Source organism: Misgurnus anguillicaudatus, chromosome 20 (genome assembly GCF_027580225.2).
Source record: "Misgurnus anguillicaudatus chromosome 20, ASM2758022v2, whole genome shotgun sequence".
Classification (NCBI taxonomy): Eukaryota; Metazoa; Chordata; class Actinopteri; order Cypriniformes; family Cobitidae; genus Misgurnus; species Misgurnus anguillicaudatus.
The window spans coordinates 25,731,504-25,753,835 of NC_073356.2; the positions used below are offsets into that span (position 1 = coordinate 25,731,504).

General features: G+C 36.9%; 2 protein-coding genes across 10 annotated transcripts; one reads left to right on the top strand and one right to left on the bottom strand.

Moving 5' to 3' along the window:
* Positions 1-268: 268 nt before the first annotated feature.
* Positions 269-6,390, top strand: LOC129454662 (CKLF-like MARVEL transmembrane domain-containing protein 8). 4 transcript variants are annotated; one of them, XM_073858386.1, is made up of 9 exons: positions 269-1,231; positions 2,545-2,585; positions 2,670-2,712; positions 2,885-3,004; positions 3,139-5,463; positions 5,629-5,802; positions 5,902-6,000; positions 6,110-6,191; positions 6,273-6,390. In XM_073858386.1, exons 1-5 carry the CDS (start codon positions 1,085-1,087, stop codon positions 3,217-3,219), a joined length of 432 nt encoding a protein of 143 aa, XP_073714487.1. In that variant the 5' UTR covers positions 269-1,084; the 3' UTR covers positions 3,220-5,463; positions 5,629-5,802; positions 5,902-6,000; positions 6,110-6,191; positions 6,273-6,390. The 4 variants fall into 4 exon arrangements, with proteins under 4 accessions (XP_073714487.1, XP_055075203.2, XP_055075204.2 ...); XM_055219228.2 differs by having other exon boundaries at positions 892-1,231; positions 2,545-2,712; XM_055219229.2 differs by having other exon boundaries at positions 892-1,231; positions 2,545-2,712; positions 5,705-5,802.
* A 944-nt stretch (positions 6,391-7,334) lies between these two features.
* dync1li1 (dynein, cytoplasmic 1, light intermediate chain 1) lies at positions 7,335-22,048 on the bottom strand. 6 transcript variants are annotated; one of them, XM_055219210.2, is made up of 14 exons: positions 21,878-22,048; positions 21,578-21,651; positions 20,063-20,179; positions 18,126-18,356; positions 17,810-17,970; positions 17,608-17,701; positions 17,174-17,309; positions 16,982-17,093; positions 16,842-16,901; positions 16,531-16,575; positions 15,925-16,045; positions 14,058-14,189; positions 12,390-12,413; positions 7,335-9,133 (listed from the first exon to the last, which is right to left on the bottom strand). In XM_055219210.2, exons 1-13 carry the CDS (start codon positions 21,979-21,981, stop codon positions 12,391-12,393), a joined length of 1,410 nt encoding a protein of 469 aa, XP_055075185.1. In that variant the 5' UTR covers positions 21,982-22,048; the 3' UTR covers positions 7,335-9,133; position 12,390. The 6 variants fall into 6 exon arrangements, with proteins under 6 accessions (XP_055075185.1, XP_055075187.1, XP_055075186.1 ...); XM_055219212.2 differs by lacking the exon at positions 12,390-12,413 and adding an exon at positions 13,460-13,469 and having other exon boundaries at positions 21,878-22,047; XM_055219211.2 differs by lacking the exon at positions 12,390-12,413 and adding an exon at positions 13,450-13,469 and having other exon boundaries at positions 21,878-22,047.
* Between the last annotated feature and the right edge of the window lie 284 nt (positions 22,049-22,332).

The window sequence follows — 22,332 nt, forward strand, 5'->3', positions numbered from 1 at the left end:
ACAGTGATTGCAAATATATAATCTCTATGATTCTTCAAAGATTGCTTTAGTCAATCTATGAAGAAATCTTGAGTTTGGCCTTGCAGTGGGTCCAAATCTTTGATTTTGGCTCCATCTAGCGGTCGTTTCGGGTCATTTCAATTTCACTTTTAAAGTACTTTGATTTGCAAGCATAATGAAAATATTGCAAAGCATTCGTACACATTCATATACATGGACTAGAAAAAGCAATGTGGATAAAGCAAATATTATATAATAATAATAATGATGATTAAACAATATTAATAAGGTGCGACCATACTAATGCAATTTACATTATTACAAACTGCTGTAATGAAATAGAAAATCAACTTTTACGCAAATAATAATGAATCTATATACAGGGAATGAACGAATTAGATGAGAGCTCGTTGGTTGATTTCTGATGGTGTTCAGATCAAAAATTTGGCTGTGAGGGATAAGTCTGCCCTGCCCTAAACACCTGTAGTCATCCTCTTAACGCAGTAAACCAACCAGAACATTTGCTTTCTCAAATTTATGCATTTGGCAGACGCTTTTATTCAAAGCGACTTACAGTGCAATGCAATTGTAAAAGTACCCTATGTGTGTTCCCTGGGAATCGAACCCATGACCATGTGTGGCTAACACAAAGTGCTCTAGTAAGATGCAACTCACCTAACTCTATCACTGCACTATTTTACAACGACAGACATTTCACCTTAACTGCGAGCTCTGCGTTTTCTCTGTATGCCCTCTGGAGGACATGCAAATTGAATTTGTAACAGGTGAATGAGTTACCACCTCTGCTATTCTTACCTGGTTTACCGAAAGTGTGTTTTCATTAAGAGGAAGTTCACTGCTGCAATGTAGCGAGTGGAGGATGGGGTGACCGGTGGGCGGAGTCCTTTCATCTGCAACCTCAATATTCAAATAAGTAGCATATTAACATACAACCGAGTCTGATGATAGTTTGCAGAGGGGTTAAAAAAGGATGGTGCTGCTACCCTTCTCTCGTGCTCCTGACATTACGAAAATAATTACCTGGGAAGTTTAGGATTATATCCACAAGACTTTTTCAAAGACCATGGCGGGGAATCCCAACTCCAGACCTGTAATAACAACCAGCAGTAGCTCTTACTGGGAGTTCAAGAATTCAAGCACAGAAGGGACTCAGTGGTACGACAAACAGTTCATGCAGAACATGCCCAAGTACCTCATCGTTGTTGAAGTTGTAAGTAAACTAAACATTTTTTTAAATTACGTATGGAACAGGCTTGCTTTATGTTTGATAAGGAAAATGTCTGCTGTTGTGTCGTTGTGTTTCTGTGTGGATCACTTCTGTTATCTCTCCCATTGCACCATCATTGGAATTTGCACGAGCAGAATAGCGCTTTGTTGAGGAGCGCTAAGTGCGTTGGACGGCGTGGTTGCTAGGCAACCGAATGTAGGCTAGTCTCCCCTTACGAACATTAACCATGGTTTCACTACAGGAGTTTCTTGGTTATATGTGTAGTGAAGCTAGTAACTACAAATTTACAATGACCTCATCACAGTATAGCCTAACCATGGCATTTGTAGTAAACTACAAATGGTGATTTATCATGGTTACGGTACACTTATAATATTATTGTTACACTGGTTAACTATAATAAAACTATGGTTAATGAAGACTGTCTCCAAAACAAAGCTCTACCACAAGTTTAAAACACCCACAAAGTAAACAAGTCAGATGCTTTACCATATTAATCCAACTTACTTTAGGAAAATGATTTGGATTACCATTGGCAAAACCACGGTTTTACTATACAAACATGATTTTGTAGCAAAACTAAAACCATGATTCATTTTTGTAAGGGCTGCCGTCATTGTAAATGCAAAAATGCACCTGCTTTTAATGACCTCTATATTCAGGAGGAAGTAGTTGGCTTTCAGCTACATAGCCTATTTTATTTAAAATATGACCTGATTTTTGCTAAATATTTGCATAAAACAGTACAAACAATTGAGCGAGTTAATACTAGCAATAAAGATGCAAACTCCTTTTGCTGTTCCCACATGAAGCTGACAATGAAACTGTCAGTGCACAGAAGATAAGAAAATGTCAATGTGTTTTAGAGGAAGTGGGCTTAATTGTATGTATATGCATTTACATGACAATCTATATTAGTCTGTTATTAATATGTTGAGTTATTTCCCCTTATTTTAAATCAAGTTGGCTACAGCATTGGCATCTCTTTGGCATAAAACTATACTAGTCAACATTTGAAGTGGATCAAAAATGTTCATCAATGTTGTCCTAAGACAAGAACAACTTTTAGAAAACGTTTCGGTCCACTTTAAATGTTGACTAGTGTACTTATTTTAGATTTATGATATAAAAACTAAGGAGTTGGCAGTATAGTGATTTCTGCTAATGATAACTTTATGTTGATTGTTGTTCTGTTTACATAAAAAGCACAGTTAGGCTATATATCAAACATTTCTGTATTATTTAATCAGAGGATTCAATTAGTTAAGGCTTCAAGTATTTGTTTTGTTCCACAGATTTTGGGGCTCCTGGTGTGGACTCTGATCGCAAGCACACGGTATTTTCGGTTTTCTGAATTTGGATGGGTGATGTTTGTGTCTGTCTTCTGTTGGCTTCTCACGCTCTTCCTCCTCATCATCAGCTTGACCAATAGGCAAATCCAACATGAGTCTTGGCCAACAGTAGTGAGTGTAGTTTTTTAATACAGGTTTTGGTCAAGTATTGTCTGCACAAGCTTTGAATGCACCAAGAATACCAAAGTAGTATCTGCAAATAAGTCTACGATGTTTAAAAAAAACTTTGGCTCTGGCTTCCTGAACATTGCAGAACTAATTGATGTTTTCTGCTTTCTCTCAGGTTCTTGTTTTTAACTGTAGTGCGGCTTTACTGTACATGTCGGCTGCTATTGTTGAGGCAACAATGATAGATCATGATGTCAAAGGTCATCATGATTACAACTGTTGGGCAGCTTCAACGGTAATAATCTTTTTGAGCTCTATACTTGTCATAACATTCTTACTATACTACTTACTTACAGAGGACTAGAATAAAAGCATTTAAATCCAGTTTACTTTATCTTAAAGGATGTCTCTCTTTTATCTCTGTTCCAGTTTTTTGCATTTCTCATTTCTCTGAGTTATGCTGGTAGTGCATTCTTCAGTTTCAAATCCTGGCAGAGCAGAGATGAATAAAGCTGACTTGTGATTGGTAGTTTCTGGTTAGTTTAAAAATATATGGACACACTCTGAGGAAGGCTTGATGGCCGAAATGCATCAGTGTGCAGTGTTTTAGTCATCATTTTTAATGTTTTCTAAATAAGCCATGCTTTGAATAAAGGCTTTTTATATTTTTTAACTGGAAGTAGTGCCTTGGGTTCTGATTTATTAAAAATATATGGCTCGATAAATGTTTAAGAATTAAGAAATGAACATGTTTGCTTTTGTACTGTTCTGCTTTGTAATACATTTGTAATGTTTAATGTAATTCTAGTTTTTAGGGTTATACCAGTTGTGAATAAACAGACATTGAATGTTTCACAGTTTGCATTGAATGCTGTTTAATGTAAATCTTTATCTACCATACTTTTTATGTATTGGAAATCTTCTGATATTAAGACTGTAACTTCACTGATGTAGAATTGTTCTGAAAGTTTTTTATGAAGAATAAACGTGCAATGATTTTTACATTTATATCTCAACTATGCTCATTAACTATATAGACTATATCGAGGTTTCGGGACAACTGCCTATTACACCAATAGGGACTGTTATTGCAATCTAAACATATCTCTATTTATTTCATTTCAAAGGTGTTTAATGGGGTTGAGTTCAGGCTTCCGTGCATGTCACCCAAGTTTCTGCACACCAAACTCATCCAATCACGTCCTTACTTTGTGCCCTGGTACATGAAGAATAAAATAAGGGCCTTCCATACTGTCCCCGCAAAGTTAGAAATGTAGCATTTTCAGAAATGCCGAATTAGAACCATATTTATAACTTGGGGCCAGTTGTTCAAAAGTAATCCATTTGGATTTCGGCTATCGGATTAGATCCAAATTTTAAAATGGGTTGTTCAAAACAAAATAATGGATTCTGAATTTGGATTGGATCACAAAATCCAATCAAAATCTAGGTTTTGATCTGGATCAGATTGTCACTTTGTGTTGGTCAAAACATTTTAGTAAGATTGGAATTTGTATGATCCCAAAAAGTAGGATTATTCTGATCCCATCAGAAGGGTGGATTTCAGGAACAAAAATGTAATAAAACTTCCAATAAAATGTTACTAAAACATAGAAACCTACAGTTAGTCTACAATACAACATTTGTATTATGTAATATTTATGAATTTATCCTTTGTTGGTTGAAATTTTGTTAAATTCAGTTTAATGATAAAGTATTCAAAGTATAATATTGGGCTATATTAAACCTTCCAGTCAATTGAGAAAAAAAGTCAAAATAAATCCCTTATACAGCAGACAATAGCAAACCAAAATTTATTTTAACAAAAGTAACCTTCAACTGTCATTTGGCACTGTACATTATATTCATTAAATCACAACCATCAGAAACCAAAAAGTCAAAAGTTTTAACAACCAGCATTTCTACAAATGTAAACTACCGGACATTTAACCTCTTTATGACTTAAAAAAAAAACAGAAGCACAGACTGAATGTTAAATTTAAACAACACAACTTTCGCTTATTTTTTATTTTATTGTTTTTATTTTATACCCCATACAAACCAAACTACCTGCTCTTTCTTACATAGCTAATATTCAACATTGACATGTGATCCCATTTAATCCAGATTTGCTAATCTGAAAAAGTGTGTATTTGGATCAGGGTGATCCAATCCAATTTTGCTTTGAAAACCAAGACAAAAGTGAGATGGTTTACCTGATCCTGGATAACAAAACATGGGATTTCCAAATTTTGATAATTTTGATCCAGATTAAACTTTTTGAAGAACTGGCCCCTGGAATTATTCATATTCCTAAAATTTATCAGACTCCCATCCTGCCTGGGCCATAGAGGACCTTCTGAGCCACCCTCATTGACACACATCCTTATCGACTGTTTTCCGTATAACATGAATGTGACGAGATAAACCTCACCAGCCATTTCCAGTTAACTTGTGATTCATGCTAGAATACGTTACACCATATGAATCATAAACAACTCGTAAGGAAAAACTCAGTAAAATTAAGCAACGCCGTACGCCCACATGACGTCATTTACATTGGTAGCGACGCGACAGAGACGCGTTCGCTTGTAGTGTCAAGACAGATGGTTTAAACGGGAGTTTTATGAAGTGTTTTTAACTCGTGTGTAGCCTATTTCTCGTTGCCTGTTGTCACTTGAATGAATGATGGTGGGGTTTTTAGCTCTTGAGCACTTAAAATCAAACCAAGGAATCCTCAAGATCGTTCAGCTCGTAAGTTATTTAATTCACGAAAATGCATACAACTTACCATTGCGTTTAATTCATTGCGATACGGGTTCAAATGCCCTTTTATTAGTTATTGTGTGAACTTTAAATATAAGACTACAAAAAACGTTGTTAGTAGGTTATTAGACAAGATGTTTTATTTTGGCGCAGGTGATTCTCGTTGTCGCGTTCGCGTGCGTTCACAGCACATGGTACAGCAGCATTTATGCCTATGGTTTCTTTGAAGGGGTCACACTGGGTTACTCTGTGGCAATCGCACTTTTCTTAATACTCACGGTTTTTGGAGCTCCGAAGAGGATAGAGTTTGTGAAGTGGACTGTTGTTGTAAGTAGGCTACCTGTTGTTCGTTATTTAACCATATTTATACAAATGTGTATTATTTTATATCATTGATATATTTGCTATCTGTATTTGTTTATGAAGGAGTTTGTGTTGGATATACTTGGATTCGTTTTTGTCACCACTGGTTCCATTGTAGCAGCTGTAAAGTCTTGTGAAGCTACCATTCTAGTTGCAGCTTCGGTAAGTTGTTAAAAAATGATGTTTGCAAATTGACAAGGTTGTAAAATAAAATATGTAAATAACTGCATGCAAGTCAAACAACTATTTCTCAAAACACTTTGTGTTTCAGGTTTGTGGTTTACTTGTGTCGTATCTTATAGCAGGAAGTGTAATGCTCTCATATTTTGCCACCCGCCATTCAAACCCCGAAAGTAAGTTGGATTTTAGTTCATTCCTACCTAGTTTTTAGGGGAAAAAAATAGTAAACCATTTTATTTCTTCTTTTATTTTAGATCAACCAGTATAAAGAAATCTTCAAGATGGTTCAGAAATGTATGGATTATTCTGAAATATCTTACGGTTTCAAACTAAAAAGGTGCTGCTGAGGAAATAAATTGAGGTCAAATTCTTTGTTGCTGTATGTAGGTTTAAAAAAACATAATGGGATACAAATTGAGTGTCTTTAAATCTAATTAAGTTCCACTTGTGATTTGAAGATCTACATCACATTTCTAATATAAATCTAAACATTGCATATCTCATCCCAGCAGGCATTTCAACGTTTAATCACTGTTGAATCAACGTTGAATTACCTTTTGATTTGGCAAATTTATTCAACGTTTAACAACAACTGACATTATTTCAATCAAATTTTAATGTTGATTTTTAAGCATTTTATTAACCTTTTGCAACCGTTTACCATTCACCGTTGTTTCAACGTTGAACAAACAACTGACCTTATTTCAACCAAATTTCAACGTTAAAGGTCGGTCATATGCCTGCTGGGATACAGCTAAAATACAATAATTTCCGTATATTATATTTACATCGATCTTAAACTTGCTGTAGGTCATATTGTGGGTCATAACAGTGATGAAACATATTTTGCTGTGTCCTTCCGAAATCTCATATCTCCATATTTTGTGATTTTTTTTAAAATCATTATAATTAGTCACCCTTTATGTTTGTACGTGGATTTTGCAAATTTTTAACCAACAAAAAGTGCTCGTCAACTTAGACAACACAATAAGTAATCATTTAAAAATACAATGCTTTTTCCAGTTTCTTGAAAAAGAGTGAATTTGGGCATACAGGCTTTCAGAAGGACTAGGCTAGTATTTATTTATGTTACTAAAATGTTATTTTTTGTATATTCTCATTTTTCTAGTTGGTTCTGTATTTAAGACAACCTATTAAGAAAATAAAAACCTGAAATTTTTTTATATTGTTGAGCAACAGTTTAAAAAAAAGTCTTCCTGTGTCATGATGACACCAGTTACATTTCATCCGTTTCCTTTCTACTCCACCCACACGAATGACAGACAGACAAGCAAACAAGACAGACAGACAAGCCATTCCCAATAAATACAACTTTAATAGAATGATTACAGACCTGATCCAGAGAAACATCACTACATCTTGTGAAATTACAGGACCATATTAGCGTATGTTTATTTTGAACCCTCCCTCTCCTAAGTAGTTTGGTTGATGACTGTACATGCAGGTGAGGATGATCTCAGATCTCACCTGCCCAGCCACCTCTGGCGTCTCCACCCCTCCCCTCCCTTTACTAATTTCTAGCCGTTACAACAGACAATTTCACTTAGTCTCCCGCTGAAATTATTTACTTATTTAGCTCATAAGCATCTGAACACTCACACTTACACCAATGATAAGACAGTAATACTGCTCTTGTGTGCATCCATTAATGAACAGTGCCATAACTGTCTGTAGTTGAGCATTGAGGACATACATACACACAGGAACATACAATTTTCAAAAGCTCTTATAAACGTAGAAAACAAACAAAAATTTACACAAACATAGTTGTCAGTCCCATCAGCAGTGTACGCTCAATGATAAATGCTCAAAGCTTAAGATATTTGTATGACCAGGTGACTTCATAAACCATTTAAGTTAAAACCTCTCTATGCTGCATTGGCCAATAAAGTGTCTTGGTAAGGAGATCATTTTCAGTGTCACTGCCTACTATTGTGTAATAGTGCAATATTTAGATACTTCTACTGTACGCAGGGATGACTTTAACCTGACAGTTTCTCAGCAGCAATAAAACCATTAGAGGTTAAGATTTTTTGAAAATAAAGTAGTGAAATTGTGTCAGTATGTTTGTTCTCATATAGTACAATAAAGGAGTGTTGGTATTAAGTTCAACTAATAACGAAAACCCAATCTTTCAAACCTCTGTGCTGTTTTCTTGATGAAACAACACTATTAATAGTTCACAGACTACATCTGTCAAGCTTTGTCCTTTTTTAAGCTTTTGGCTGTGTTTCGAAAGGAACTACAAGAAGATTCATTCATTTTGTATTTGTACTCCATGTAAAAACAGCACACAGGTTTGGAATAAGTTTAACATGCGTCATTTCCGGGTGAACTTTCCTTTTATGGTTGTTAAAGATAACCATTTAATGAAAACACAAGGGCATCACATCCAACATCCTATATGATACTGCGAATAAAATGCAATGCTTCCCTTTATTTTTTACGTTTTGTTTAAATGAGGCTTGATAAGACGTTTAGTCATTTTTTTAAGTAAAAATGTGCGTTTGTCAGAAGCCAAAGTGACATTCACGGTAGACATACAAGGTTCCTCTTACAGAAAGATAAGTTACAACCAAAAGTCCAAGAAAACTAACTTGCATACATATAAACAAAGGTCACCCCCCTTACTTTCTAATTCTGACTTGGCTCTACATCCTAAATCCCTCTCGAACTCTCTGTTAGTGTCCATAACTGATCTAGTGTCCTTCATTTCTACATCAGCTCTCATTCCGTCTATCTGTCTCTGTGTTTTACGGACTCATCCGCTGTACGTGTGCGCGTGTGTGCGGAGACAGACATAGCATCATTTGTCCAACATGCAGCTTCAAGTCAGTGGCCGTACAAGGATTAAACGGGAATAAATCCCCCCTCTGAACAAGAGCAAGAGGGAGAGGAAGGGAGGAGAGGTGGCTGGGGCGGGGAGAGCGGTGTATATGGGAGGGGCCTGACAGTAAATAAACCCCGCCTCCCATTCAGGATTCATCGTTTTCAGCAGGGGGCGTGGTAGCATTAGGGGCTGAGGAGTCCAGGTCAGACTTGTTGGAGATCCGGTCCAGCTCAGCCTGGACATCTGTCAACCCCAGTTTGGAGCCTGTGACAACCAAGATGCAGAGCGAATCAGCATGTGTATGGAAGCTCTTCACCAGTCACAGCTACTGAGCAGATGTTTGTTAAATAGAAGCGGTATCAAGTCAGTATTTTAGAAGCAGCTGTACCAATACATATAAACTTCAGTCAAAGCTTTAGCATGTCAGTGTTTGTGAGTCTGTGAGTGAATGATTTAGCCTTTGCATCTTTCTATCATTTTAAGCAAAAAGTTCAGACTTTAGCATCAGGAATTACACCTTATTTAAAAAAAGATTTTTGGAGAAAAGTATAAATGATAGGAATGAATGGAGAGCTGAAGAGTGCACACGCATTCAATGTGTTAATGCTGTAAAGCGCTTATAACTGATGTAGAAAATGTGAGGAACAAAAACCATGCAAGAGACACTGAATTGAGAATTTTACATTGTCACACAAGGTATATGTCATCTCACTACAACCAATAATAGTAACTGTAGATCGTACCTTAAAGAAATTAGCTTGCTAAACTTTGGATTATGCCCACTGACAGCCATGCAAATTTATCTACCAAGGTATACACCAAATCATAGGGATGCACCGAAATGAAAATTCTTGTCCGAAACCGAAAAAGAGGAAACCAAGGCCAAAAACCAAAACACCGAAAGAAATAATGCTGATTATTAGTACCATTGCTTTTATGGCTATGACTGTGTACTAACTTCACTAGGGGTGTGACGAATCACAAAACTCACGGTTTGGATCACATTACAGTTTTTGAGGCACGGATCGGATTATTTTTCCGATCAGCAAAAAAGGGGTGGGAAAAATCTATTAACAAAAAAATTACAAACATTTATAAAAAAGAACAAAGTTGCACATTAAATAAGGTCTGAAATTAGCATTAGGTACAGAAATTACGAATTAAATGAAATATATAGGGCCCTATAAAATCCGTTTTATTTTTTCCCAAATTCCGTTTTCTCCCTTTTAATTTTTGCAAATTCCGTTTTATCCGTTTTAATTTTTGGAAATTATATTTTTTACCCTTTACTTTTATTTTAGTCATAAAAAGAGTGTGCCTTTAATGTTAATGATTAAAATGTAAATGATTTGGGGGAAAAACTGGATAACAGAATTACTTAATGACTATAAAAGATGCATTTACACACGCACATACACATGCACACACGCGCGCACACACACAACTCAATTCAATGCATTGTTTTTTAGTGTTGTTGCAGGAGGCTACAACAAGGTGTCAAAGCAGTGGTGCCTTCAGAAGTGCCTTAAACACATCAATCCAGCGGAACGCGATCCATATTTTATACACAATCGCTTGAAATGCATATAACTTTACAAACATACACAGGATAGTGATCTGACTTAGGACAGCATGAGCACGCAGTTCATTGCACGTGCGAGCGAAAGAGAGAGGCGCTATGATGCAGATGATTATATTTTAACTGCGAGGGATAGTTAGTTTGCCTCAGCTCGCTTGAAATGCATAAAACTGAACAAACACATGAGGATTTGTGTTCGCACTTCGGACAGATGCGTGAGCGCGTGCACGTGAGAGGTACAGTGATGATCACAGACATGGATGAGAGAGTGCATGTATCTTTGCGCTCACCGTGAACAGAGTGTTGACTAAACTTCCAAAATAACAGTTCTCCGGTCACATAAAAGTCATGTGAGACCTGCAGCTCGAGAACTAAGTGCTTAGAGTCTTATTTTAGAGTGCTTAGAGTTACTAATTTCTTAATTTTTTTCGCTGACGAAAGCAGAGTCGTGGAGAGCCGCTTCACTATGGTTTCAGTGTTTTGGAGGGGGTCTGAAACGACGGGAGGGGGCGTGTCGCCCAGATTTACTTCCCCCGGTCTGCATTTCCCCCAGACATACGTTCGTCTCCCACACAAAAACATAATTTTATTCAAAATATGTAAAATTCCGCAAAATTCCGCGTTAATACTAGATTCCGTGTTAATTAGCCAATTATAGGGCCCTAAATATATCACGGTTTTTATTGTATAAATTAAATATAATTCGTTTTTTAGAGCTACAGAAGTGACTTTTGTCTCTTTGCCTTGGGTTGTTTGATTAACATTAATGACACAGACAAAGTAGGTTTATTGAGTTTACTGTCTCTTTAAGACCAAATAAGCACAGACTGGTTTCTGACTGTAATCTATACATACACTTAAGACATGTTTTTATTAGAAAAAAGTACTGTGGAGATCATTTTGTTTGTATGTGCCCTGTCAAGAACAAAGATTTCATGTTCGCTTGCTTTTTGAAACGCGTCTCTCTGTGTATGCACTACTGAGTGCACTTAAAACGCGCGCGCACACACAGACGTAGGGTGAATTCCAAACGGCTTGGCATAAACAGTCGCTCCACATAAAAACATTAAGTTGTTTTTACATTGCTATATTCGCCAAATGTATTTTAATGTACTACAGTTTGAGACACAGTAGCGCAACTCGAGTTCTGATCTTTGAAGGGCATAGTGATGATCACGTCTGACAGGAGCTGAAGCGGACACATTTAACCGCATGTACGTCTGTGTGTACAGAAAGCTGCTCACTTTAGTGCCTTTTTACGGTTAAATTGTTTAAAATCACTTGAATGTTAACATTTGCATGTCTTTGAAACATGTGCAAATGATAAACTTTTCCGTACTTAAACTTTGCGTATTAATCCGCAAATCGGATGCGAGCCGATCCGTACTGATTCACGACCTGGGGAGCTAGGGAATGAATTAAGACACAGGGATACGGAAATATGTCCACACCGTAGACGTCATCACAACATTTCGGCCGTAATGTTTTTGTGATAAGTCTTTCTTTTCTTTTCGGTGACCGAGTAATCGATGCATCCCTACAAAATCTCTAGGTGTTGACATATTTTTACAATACATAAGGTCATACCACCCAACCCTAGTAAAATCACAGAGGAGCAAACCATGCAAGTTGATAATAAGCCTATTTAACTCCGGTCCTGGATGGCGACTGTCCTGCCAAGTTAATGTGTTTGAATTGGGTTGGATCTAAACTTACTGACACCGGACCTTCAAGACTGAAGTTAAATAGCGACAAGAGAAATGTAGTGTAATACACAGAGAATACAAGAGACAAACATGCATTAAGCATGTGAATATGTAGCTTGTGTATCTTATGTGTGCATTGAAAGAGCCATGCAGGTGTTAGTTATAAAGAAGAAATACAGCACTGGTTAGAGACATTTTGGATGCAAGCAATGGATAGTGTTGCATGGACACACACCTTAACGTGGCCAACATCCCCTTGCTAACACACATGACAGAAGACAGTTTAAAGGGGTTAAAATGATGGTTGATGTGGCTCAATCATTCATACATATGAAAGAAAGAGGGTTACTTACAACAGACAACACATGTTTACACACATTCACAGAATATAAGGGTATAGGGTGATGGTTAGGAGCGGTCACTGGGGTCTATAATGAGGTACTTTACCTTTAATAGACTGACTCCCATAAAATCAAGCTGCATTATTGGTTTAAAACAAATGTAGATGCAAAAGCATAATAATATGATAGGAAACAAAACGGTGAAGCTAAAATAAGCCAATCTGTGGAGGACTGTATGGCCACATATGCAGTGTACGTTTTAGAGCATGCAAGCTTTAAATCTGTGGATTTAGTGGATTTTAGTTAATGTATATAATTCACTCCAAACACTGATGCTTTTCTCATTTGACCAATATTACGAAACAATCTTGCTGCATTTCAAATACAATTATAATTGTTAAAAAGTTTATTACTTTTATCACATCCATTATAAAATTTGTGCTACGTTTTTACATTAAACAGTTTGCATGTAAAATAATTCTCTTAAAGGGATAGAAAATTTTGTCCATTTGCTCACCCTCATGTTCTTCCAAACCTGTATACGTTTCTTTATTTTGTTGAACACAAGGATATTTTGATAAATGATTGTAAGCACACAATTGACAGTAACATAGTAGGAAAAACAAATATTATCGAAGTCAGTGGGTACAGTCAACTGCTTACAATTATTTATCAAAATATCATCTTTTTTCAACAAAAAAGAAACGTACAGGTTTAGAATAACATGAGGGTGAGCAAATGATGACATAATTTTTATTTTATCCCTTTAACTTCCTCTGTAATTAACTAGTAGATTAGAGGTAGGTGTGTTAATACTTAGTAATCTGAGATGCACAGCGTGAAACAATGAGGATGACAGCACATCGGCTTGGATGGTTAGCAGGGTTGACGGTGCTTTCAAGAGTTTTAGCTGCACATGCAGAGATTGTCAAATATATATTTATTTTATTTTACCGTCACTGACCGTCAAAGATCTGGGATGGGATAAAGGCGGAGGAGAGGACAAAAATAAAAAGGACAATTAAATAAAACAAATATGGGATAAACTTCAATGACCTCATACATGTACAACATGGGGGGAAAGAATATTTGAAGTGTTTTTAAATTGAGGATGAAGATTATGATCTTAGAAAAAATCTTTTTCCAACATCAAGTTCCTACGTCATCTACAGTGCAAACTTAACTTTGCTGACTCTTTATAAACTTTTTACAATTAAGATAAAGAAAAGGGAGTTTTAAAGCGACTTCTGAGAAACAGATAAGAAAGAAATGTAATTGAGGATTTGTGGAGACGCATTAGAGATTTCAAGAGGAGATCAGAACTGCTATAAAGCTCAGTCCAGAGAAACAGCATGTTTGACTTTATATAAAATTGATGTTGAAAAAATGGAGTATATTACAAACAGATTCGTGTTTTCTATTGGAATGAATGTAATTGTATTACTTTTCATTTTGAAGTCACCTTAACACAATTTAAAACACTTCAAATCCACTCTGCAAGGCGACATTGATACAAATGAAGAGATGAATGTGTGAAAGCGTCACACAGAGGATCGTCTCACCTGACTTGCGGACTGTTCCCGGTGTGTTACCTCCTCCCCCTGCGGGTTGGCCGCCTGGGCCTGGCGAGCCTGCTTTTTTAGTAAGCAGACTGTTGAAGAAATTGGCCAGCACACCCTCGCTGGTCTGTCCTCCTGCAACAGGACAAAAACAATAGTTATCAGTACAATAATACAGGTTTTGACTCCAGCAGACTGATTTGAGAATTGAGACCAGCTCCCACCTAAACATAACTATTAAATAATTACTAAAATATTAAAAACAGGCTTAGAGGAAGTCAAGATTAAAGTCTAAGGGAAGGCAAAAAGCCAAGCCTCTCTAATACCAACAAGCTCTCCTAATCCTCTTCAAACATGGGCACCAATTTTCCTATATCCTAAACCCAAGGAAGTTAAGTAGGGGTGCGCAGAGCAAAAACCAACACGGGGTCAGTTGTAACACGGAGTGTTTACATTGTTGCACAAGGTTGAGCGTATTGTTTTTCCGGTATTTTTTTAACGCTGCCAAAAGACGATCTCCCGCAAATTATTGGAAATGTATAATGTTTTTCCAGAGAGTTATTGATGAACGAGTGTTTTGGTGGCATGCAAGTAAATTTTTTCATCAATGTTTTGTTTTTTTCAGTTTCTAAGTTGAGTGTGTAAGATACCAAATCCAATGCTATGTCATATTAATCAGTGTCTTGTTGACAAAAACATTGCATCGTTTTGAAATATGTCTGAAGCTCTTAGCAACTTTTTTGGTGGGCTTCAACACTTTTTGACCCAGCGGGGTTAATTGTAACACTGTGTTACAACTAATACCTCAGTACGTACGATATGAAAACTGCTAACGTTAGCGTAATTCTTGTCGTTGTTTTTAATAGGCTACACATGAATGATTACTGGCTGCCAACAAAATAAATGTGCCTGTCTCACCAAAAATCGTGTGTCAAATTTATTTTTGTTTATATCTTTAATATTGATTGAATAAGGTCACGTCAAAGATTGAAATCTTAATATAATGAATGGCTAAAATCAGACTTTGATGCTCATTATCTCAGAATTTGATTTTGAAACTGTAGTATGGTTATTACAGACTGGGTCACACATAAAAAAAAAATTGTCATAATTGTGCTGCTTTTTCTCACATATTTAGACATTTGTATCCATTTATAATTGAACTATTGTTAGAAAAGGGCTGGATGAATGAATACAGTGTGGATACCGGTCTATTATAGACAGATATATAAACAATATCCACTTCAAGTATATAGACAAAATAGTATTGTAATATTTGCCTGCAAACTTAATTTTTAGCAAGTGTTACAACTAACCCCCTGCCTGTTACAGTTAACCTCACCTATGGGGTAAGTTGTAACGTTTGCACTTCTGTCACTTTGGTGTAATTGTCCAAGAATGGTAAGTACTAGAAACAAACTTCAAATGTTCATTTGTAGCAGAGATGTGTGCGTTGCTTGTGTAAAAATATAATTAATCAAACTCAAATATTTTTTTAATGATTGAGCCCAAACCAAAAAGCGTTAGGTTGTGCCCCGCTCTCCCCTACTGCATATAGGAAAAGAAATTTTTTTTAAATGTAAATTCCCAAACTCAACAAGTTATCCCTTCTACCTATACACACAAAAGCATGAAAGAAGATGGATCTCATGTTTAAGGTCACAGGTTACATTGTTTACATGAGTGAGTGTTAAAGACCAGGAAACCAGATCCAGAGAGAAAAATAATAAATCCCAAGGAAGCAGAGAGGTGATTCCAAAGCTGTTGTTCCCAATAGTTGGAATGCTGTAGATCCAGCCAAGGAAAGTAGAGGAAAGGATGGTGAGGAAAAGAGATGCGTACGTCCAGCACACATCGCTCTCATACACACCTTTCATGTTGGGATCAATCTTCTTGGTACCTGATTGAATGGGCATGACGTTAGCCACGTTGGCCGCGGCTGAACGGTTGGTCGTCCTCGGCGAGCCTGTGGGGGCTCTGTTTGTTGGGTCCTGTTAAATAAAAAAATGTTTTAGGATTATTAAAATCTACACTAATTCAGAGCTGACTGTATCTATAAATATTTTATTACCTAATATACCATATTATTTTAATAATTTCAGTGGTTTTGAGGGCACAACCCAGGTACTGTCCAAAATGTAATTAGTGCTGGGCTAAAATTAATCTCAATTAATCGCATACAAAATAAAAGTGATTTTTTGCATAATATATGAGCTTGTGCTGTGTGTTGTTATTATTATGTACATATAAATACACACATATTCATGTATGTATTTAAGAAACATCTACATGTGTATATATGTATTTATATTTTTATTAAAAAAATGAATGTATGTATGTGTGTGTGTTTAAATATACATTATAATTACACACAGTACACACTCATATATATTATGCAAAAAAATCACTTTTATTTTGTATGAGATTAATCACGATTAATCTTTGCCAAGCACTAGTAAATATGTTAAACACTCACCACTGGTCTTCCTGCAGTGACTGGAGGCTGTTTGGCTAACAGAGACTAAGATATAAAAACATCATTCAGTGTCTCATTTTTTATGATTTATTCCAACATATTTCATGGATGCCTAATCAAAACTGAGAAGAATAGCAAACAAACTTCTGAATGAATTTCTCTCACATATAGTTAGAAGAAAAAAAATGTTTTTGAGATAAACCATGCTTGTAAACTATTTAAACCCTTTAAAAATTAAAAACTAAACAACATCCCACTCATGCATTCTGGGTAAAATCACTAATAAAACTGTACGTGCATAAAACCGTTACCTGCAACTTTACTAGAAATACTTGGTCATCTTCAGCTTGAACTTCCTTCTCATGTACAAACTAAAAAACAAACCAAATATGTATATTTCTAAAGTAATTTTTTTTAATAGCAAAGTCTGAGAAATAAAATTGATCACTACCTTTCTAACAGGAGGTTTCACTATTACATCTTCAAAGTTGTCATCTGCTTTTACTGTCTGAAAATTTTCATGCAAGATGGCAATCTTTTTTTCATTGTCCCATCCTGATGGACTGGAAGTTAGGCACAAACAGTGTTTAAAACACCATTTAAACATTAGTGATGGAAAGCATGGAAAGCAACAAACACTTACATAAACACCGAGTCTTTCTCCACCACCTGAGCTGGGATGTTGAAGGGAAAGCCATATAACCTGTGAACGAGGTATTTATATAACACGTCTAGATTTTTGTTCTCCTTCATAGATGTGTAGAGTAGTGCTGCCCCATCTGAAAGACTATTTGTAAAGGAGAACAACAGCGTTTAACCAGGAATATCCGAGCTCTTTACTTTTATTCTCTAGTTGTGCGGATTTCTGGAAGGCAGACATTTTGGCATTGATTCAATTCATTACCAGAACTGCCAATATTATTGCCTTCACACAAAACACATGCATTGCCAACTTTTTTAAGGATTTAAATATATCACAGCAAATAGCCTGACCCGGACAAGAGTTGTACAGGGATGTATAATCTCTCAAAGAGTAAATGTGAGCACTTCGGCTCTGCTATAGATGTTTAAGGATACACTGAAGACAGAAGCGTCGGATGTGAGACTGGATGAAATCTAAGTGCTCGTCTTTATAATCGTGCTCCTTCTCCAAAGTGCTGATCGCATCACACTGAGAGAGGGAGAGAAGTGTAAAGATATTTGGGTCTGAAATTTTATGTAGGAAACACTTTACATATTTTAATTAAGCATCACAGGTTGATAGATGCAGCAGATGTACCTTAGTGCAGACCACCACTATAGGAATGCCCAGGTTGTGTGTGAGTGTGTTTTCCCCCAGGGGTAGCAGGATGCTCTCTTCTTCCGATTCAGGATTCCTTCTTTGAGGAACACTGTCCAGATCACTTCCCGGTTCCACATACTCCTGGAACTGTTTGACCACTGCGTACACACAGTTGCATTCAACCACATTTATTTAATAACTTCAATGAAGTGCAAAAATCATTCATGCAAGTAGAATAAATGTCACATAGCACAGCCTGAAGCGATTCAAAAAGAGATCAAAATGTATCTTCAAGATCATTCCATCAACTCACAACTGTGCTCCAGCTCCCTCATGGTTTCAGGAGGCACTCGTAGCTTGTCCACATAATCCCTCACCACGCTGCCCCATTTCTGCAGTGAATCAAGGGCCAGCCACGGCCGGGAGAGATCCACTACGAACAGAACCAGCGAGTCTGCCAGGTTCTCTGTCAACACTGCGAACTTTTGCAAGCCTTTGTGATACAGGTCTCCATCCAGCACCCACGCGTTACATCGGGCATGATCTGCCAAAAGATGGAATGGAGTGGACTTGTGAAAGGATTCATTGGATTTTGCATGTCATTTCAGAATGAAGCACTGTTTGCATTAAGCATGAAGTGTGAAGCAACTACTGACAAGGATAATACATTTTGACAGCATGTCTAAAATGTTTTTAAACCATAACTGTAATGATGCGTCAGGCTGATTGAAATAAACATGACATGCAAATAAACACTTTTAAGTTTCAAAACTTGATTACTTAACCACTACAATATAGCTTTAAAGTATGACAGCAGTATAAACTGTTCAAGGTACTGATGTTTAACTGTTTAAAAGAAATTACAAATCACCTATGCTGATGCTTAAAAGGGAAATTTCACAAAGCTTTTTTAAGATGTCAAATAAATCTGTGATGTCCCCAGAGTACATATGTGAAGTTCTAGCTCAAAATACTATATAGATAATTTATTATAATATGTTAAAATTACCACTTTGTAAGATTGAGCAAAAATTTGCCATTTTGTGTGAGCCCTTTTAAATGCAAATGAGCTGATCTCCAGCTAAATGGCAGTGCCGTGATTGGATTAAGATTAAGGGGCGGAGATCCCCTTCTGACATCACAAGAGGCGCCATTTTTCAATTACCCATTTTTTCATGTGCTTGCAAAGAATGGTTTACCAAATGAAGAGTTTCGTTGCAAAACGAGATAAATCAATTTTTTACATTTTTGTCAAAGCATGTTTATTATTATGTTATCATGTTATTATTTTGTTTTATGGTGCTACTTATCTGTATTTTTTAAGTTATGAAAGTTTAAATCAAAACAAACCAACTGCAGTTGAATTGATGTTAATTTAAATGCACAATTTCTGAACAATTATCTTGTTTTGCAACGAAACTCTTCGCAAGAGCGTCAATAAAAGCTCTGGTTGCCCTTTCACCGACGCTATAGAAAAAGTGTAATGGATGCTCTGACGCTCGAATGTATTCTCTGGATTCCTCCTTCTGATTGGTTGCGGCCAAGCGTTTCCGCCATCCGATTGGTTGCTGTGTCATAGCTCATTACAATAAAGTTGAGCTGATTTCAACTCTCCTCAACTCTCCGCAAGTTACGAGACAACCCTCATCACTAACATTACTGGATGCAGTTTGTAAATGTTTCTAGACAGTAGGCTGTTATTTGGTGTGTTTGCTTGTGCTGCCGCGGCCTTTTTCATTTCGCAGGGCACAACATCTCTCACTCGACCCATCATGCCTCTGTTTAAGGTGCTGCAGTAAATTGTTCGTACCTTTGCTAGCAACAGACTTCTAACACACTTTGCAGCGGGGTGTTGTTTGTTTTGTGTCTGACGCCGCAAACCCGAACCAATTCCAAATAACAGATGACACTTTGTCTTTCTTTGGGAACGCGTTCTTCCATGTTCGCTGCCATGTTGTTTGTGTATCTCTATGGCAAACGCACGGGGGAGGGCTGGGCCCACTCGCAACTACGGGAGCCCAGAGGAGAGTTTTGGCGGATGTTAAAGAGGAAACCGATTTAATTCAAACAAATCGATGTTAAACTACACATTCGAGTTAATCGATAAAATCGATTTATCGCCCAGCCCTACACTTAAACATTAAAAAAGTCTCATCATATGTCCACTTTAAAAGACCTCTGTTGATGGACAGCGTCACACAGGTGTGTATTATTTGCATTAGCCTCTAAAGTAAAGCTTTTAATTCTCACCTTCAATGTCTTCATCATGAACACTGAAATACAGGTACTCTAATCCCCGCCCCTTCATATACTCCTCAACACCTTGTAGTTTGGCCACCAGGGTGGTCTTACCAGACCCCACCTCACCTGTAAAATATACCATAAACACACATATTTAAGAGCTTGTAGACACTTGAATCCTGAAAAACATACATATGCATTTAATATTTCTATGCACACTGTTATAAAAACAAACAAATATATAAACAAGAACAAAACAACCATATCATTATGTTACATTAGTGTTTTTTTAAAATGGGGTCACGCAAGTCACTTGGCTGTTGCGGTAAATAACACAAGAACTAGTTTAGTCCAATGACAATGGTTTTGATATCTTGCTATAAGGCATTTTGGTTTTGCAATTAAACTTTTTTATATTTTATTTAAACTATGATTTACTGAATGAATTTATACATTTGCATTGTAGTTAAAAATTTTTTGGGTGGGTCTTGAGAACTACTAGGTGGGTCCAGGTTTGGGAACCCTAGTCTTACATAGTGACAAATTAATTACATTGTGGATTTCTGTTTGCAAGACTAATCACATAAAAAGAATAACCGTCACTAAAATCTTAATAAATTAAGGGGTGGTTTCCCAGATATGGATTAGCTTAAGCCAGGACTAGGCCTTGGTTTAGTTATGAAATATAACTAGTTTTAACAAACATGACCTACTAAAAACATTACTTGTGTGCATTTTGAGGCAAAACAAAGGGCACTGATGTATTTTAAGATATCTAAGAGCAAATTGTTTTCAGTTTGGACAGCTCTTACATTTATTTTAGTCTAGGACTAGTCTAATCCCTGTCTTGGAAACCGCCCCTATATTACATACAGTGCCTCTTTAACAAAACAACATTCAAAACTAGTTTGCATAACAATTAGTCATGTTATGAGTAATTATCATATTGAGAAAGTGAAATAAATTATAATATATAAAGAATCAGTCTCAATACCAACTTAGCTGCCCAACGAGACAGCATTTAAGGATTTTTGACAAAGAGACAGCATTACAGGCATCAACCATGCTGTCTACGTAGGCAGCTCACTAGGTTTTGGGCCACAGCCCGTGTCTGAAAGTGCGGATTATCTGCCCCTAACCGACAATTTATTGAACAAATTCAAAAGGGCTAAATTACAAGCATTTTTTTTTATTCAACAACTGACTTATATATTAATAAAAGGACATCACTTTTTTTCTCTACAGACTCCAGTGTCTCTCACATCGTGCGCACTAGCCTGACGGCTACTGTAGACAATGACGTGCGCTCAGCCGAGCGCTCAATAACAATAACAGCACACTTAAAAATCACATCATCGCACACATTCACGCTTTAACCGAGTGATCGGTCCATTAAAACCCTTGCATTTATCTCACATCACAAGATTTAAAAGTAGCGAAACAATGGATGCAGATGGGCAGGATGCAGCGACTACAGCAGACATGAAACAGCATTTATGTATGATAGAGAGGAAAAACACCCACCCATAACCAGTACATTCTTTCCCGACGGTAATTTTGACCGGGATCGCGTCGACACTTCACTCAATATCGATGACCTGGACGCAGAGAGTGGCGTTAGCTGTTAAATATACACATCTATACACAATAAGCATCAATGAGATCACTCAGGCTGTGCAGGCTGGCCTGTGTGTACCTGCCCGGCTGGGGTAATTTGCAAGTTAGCGGCTAACAACTGTCACATGCGGCTCGGGGCCACATAAAGACACGATGTGCATATATATCTGAGATGTAATAGGGGAGAAAAGAACCGTTAAGGCCTACCATAAATTCTGCCCGTCTTCATCCTCAGCGTTTTGGCTTTCGGAAGTGCTGTTATTTACATTTGTGCTAACCGACAGGAGTGTATTTCTGCCCGTAGTCGCCATCTTCGCAGGCTTGAGTGACACCCCTGAATGTGGCCCGGATGTGTCGCACAGAAGCGAGCGCTGCTTTTCTGCTGGGCGTGGACCACTGGGAGCCGCAATCACAGCCCAAATTCAGATTTTGTGATGTTTAGGGTAGAATAGTGTAGCTTTACTCTACGATAAAGGAATTTAAACAAGAAAGAAAGAAAGAAAGGTGAATGATGGCAAGAACAATAAGGAAAGGAAGAAGAATGAAGGATAACAGAAATGGAAAAAGAGAAAGATAATTCTAATTTACACCAAAGCTTTAAACAGGGCTAATATATATATTTCGTCAGGGGTCAGATGAGATGATGGGGTTGGTCCCCTGAG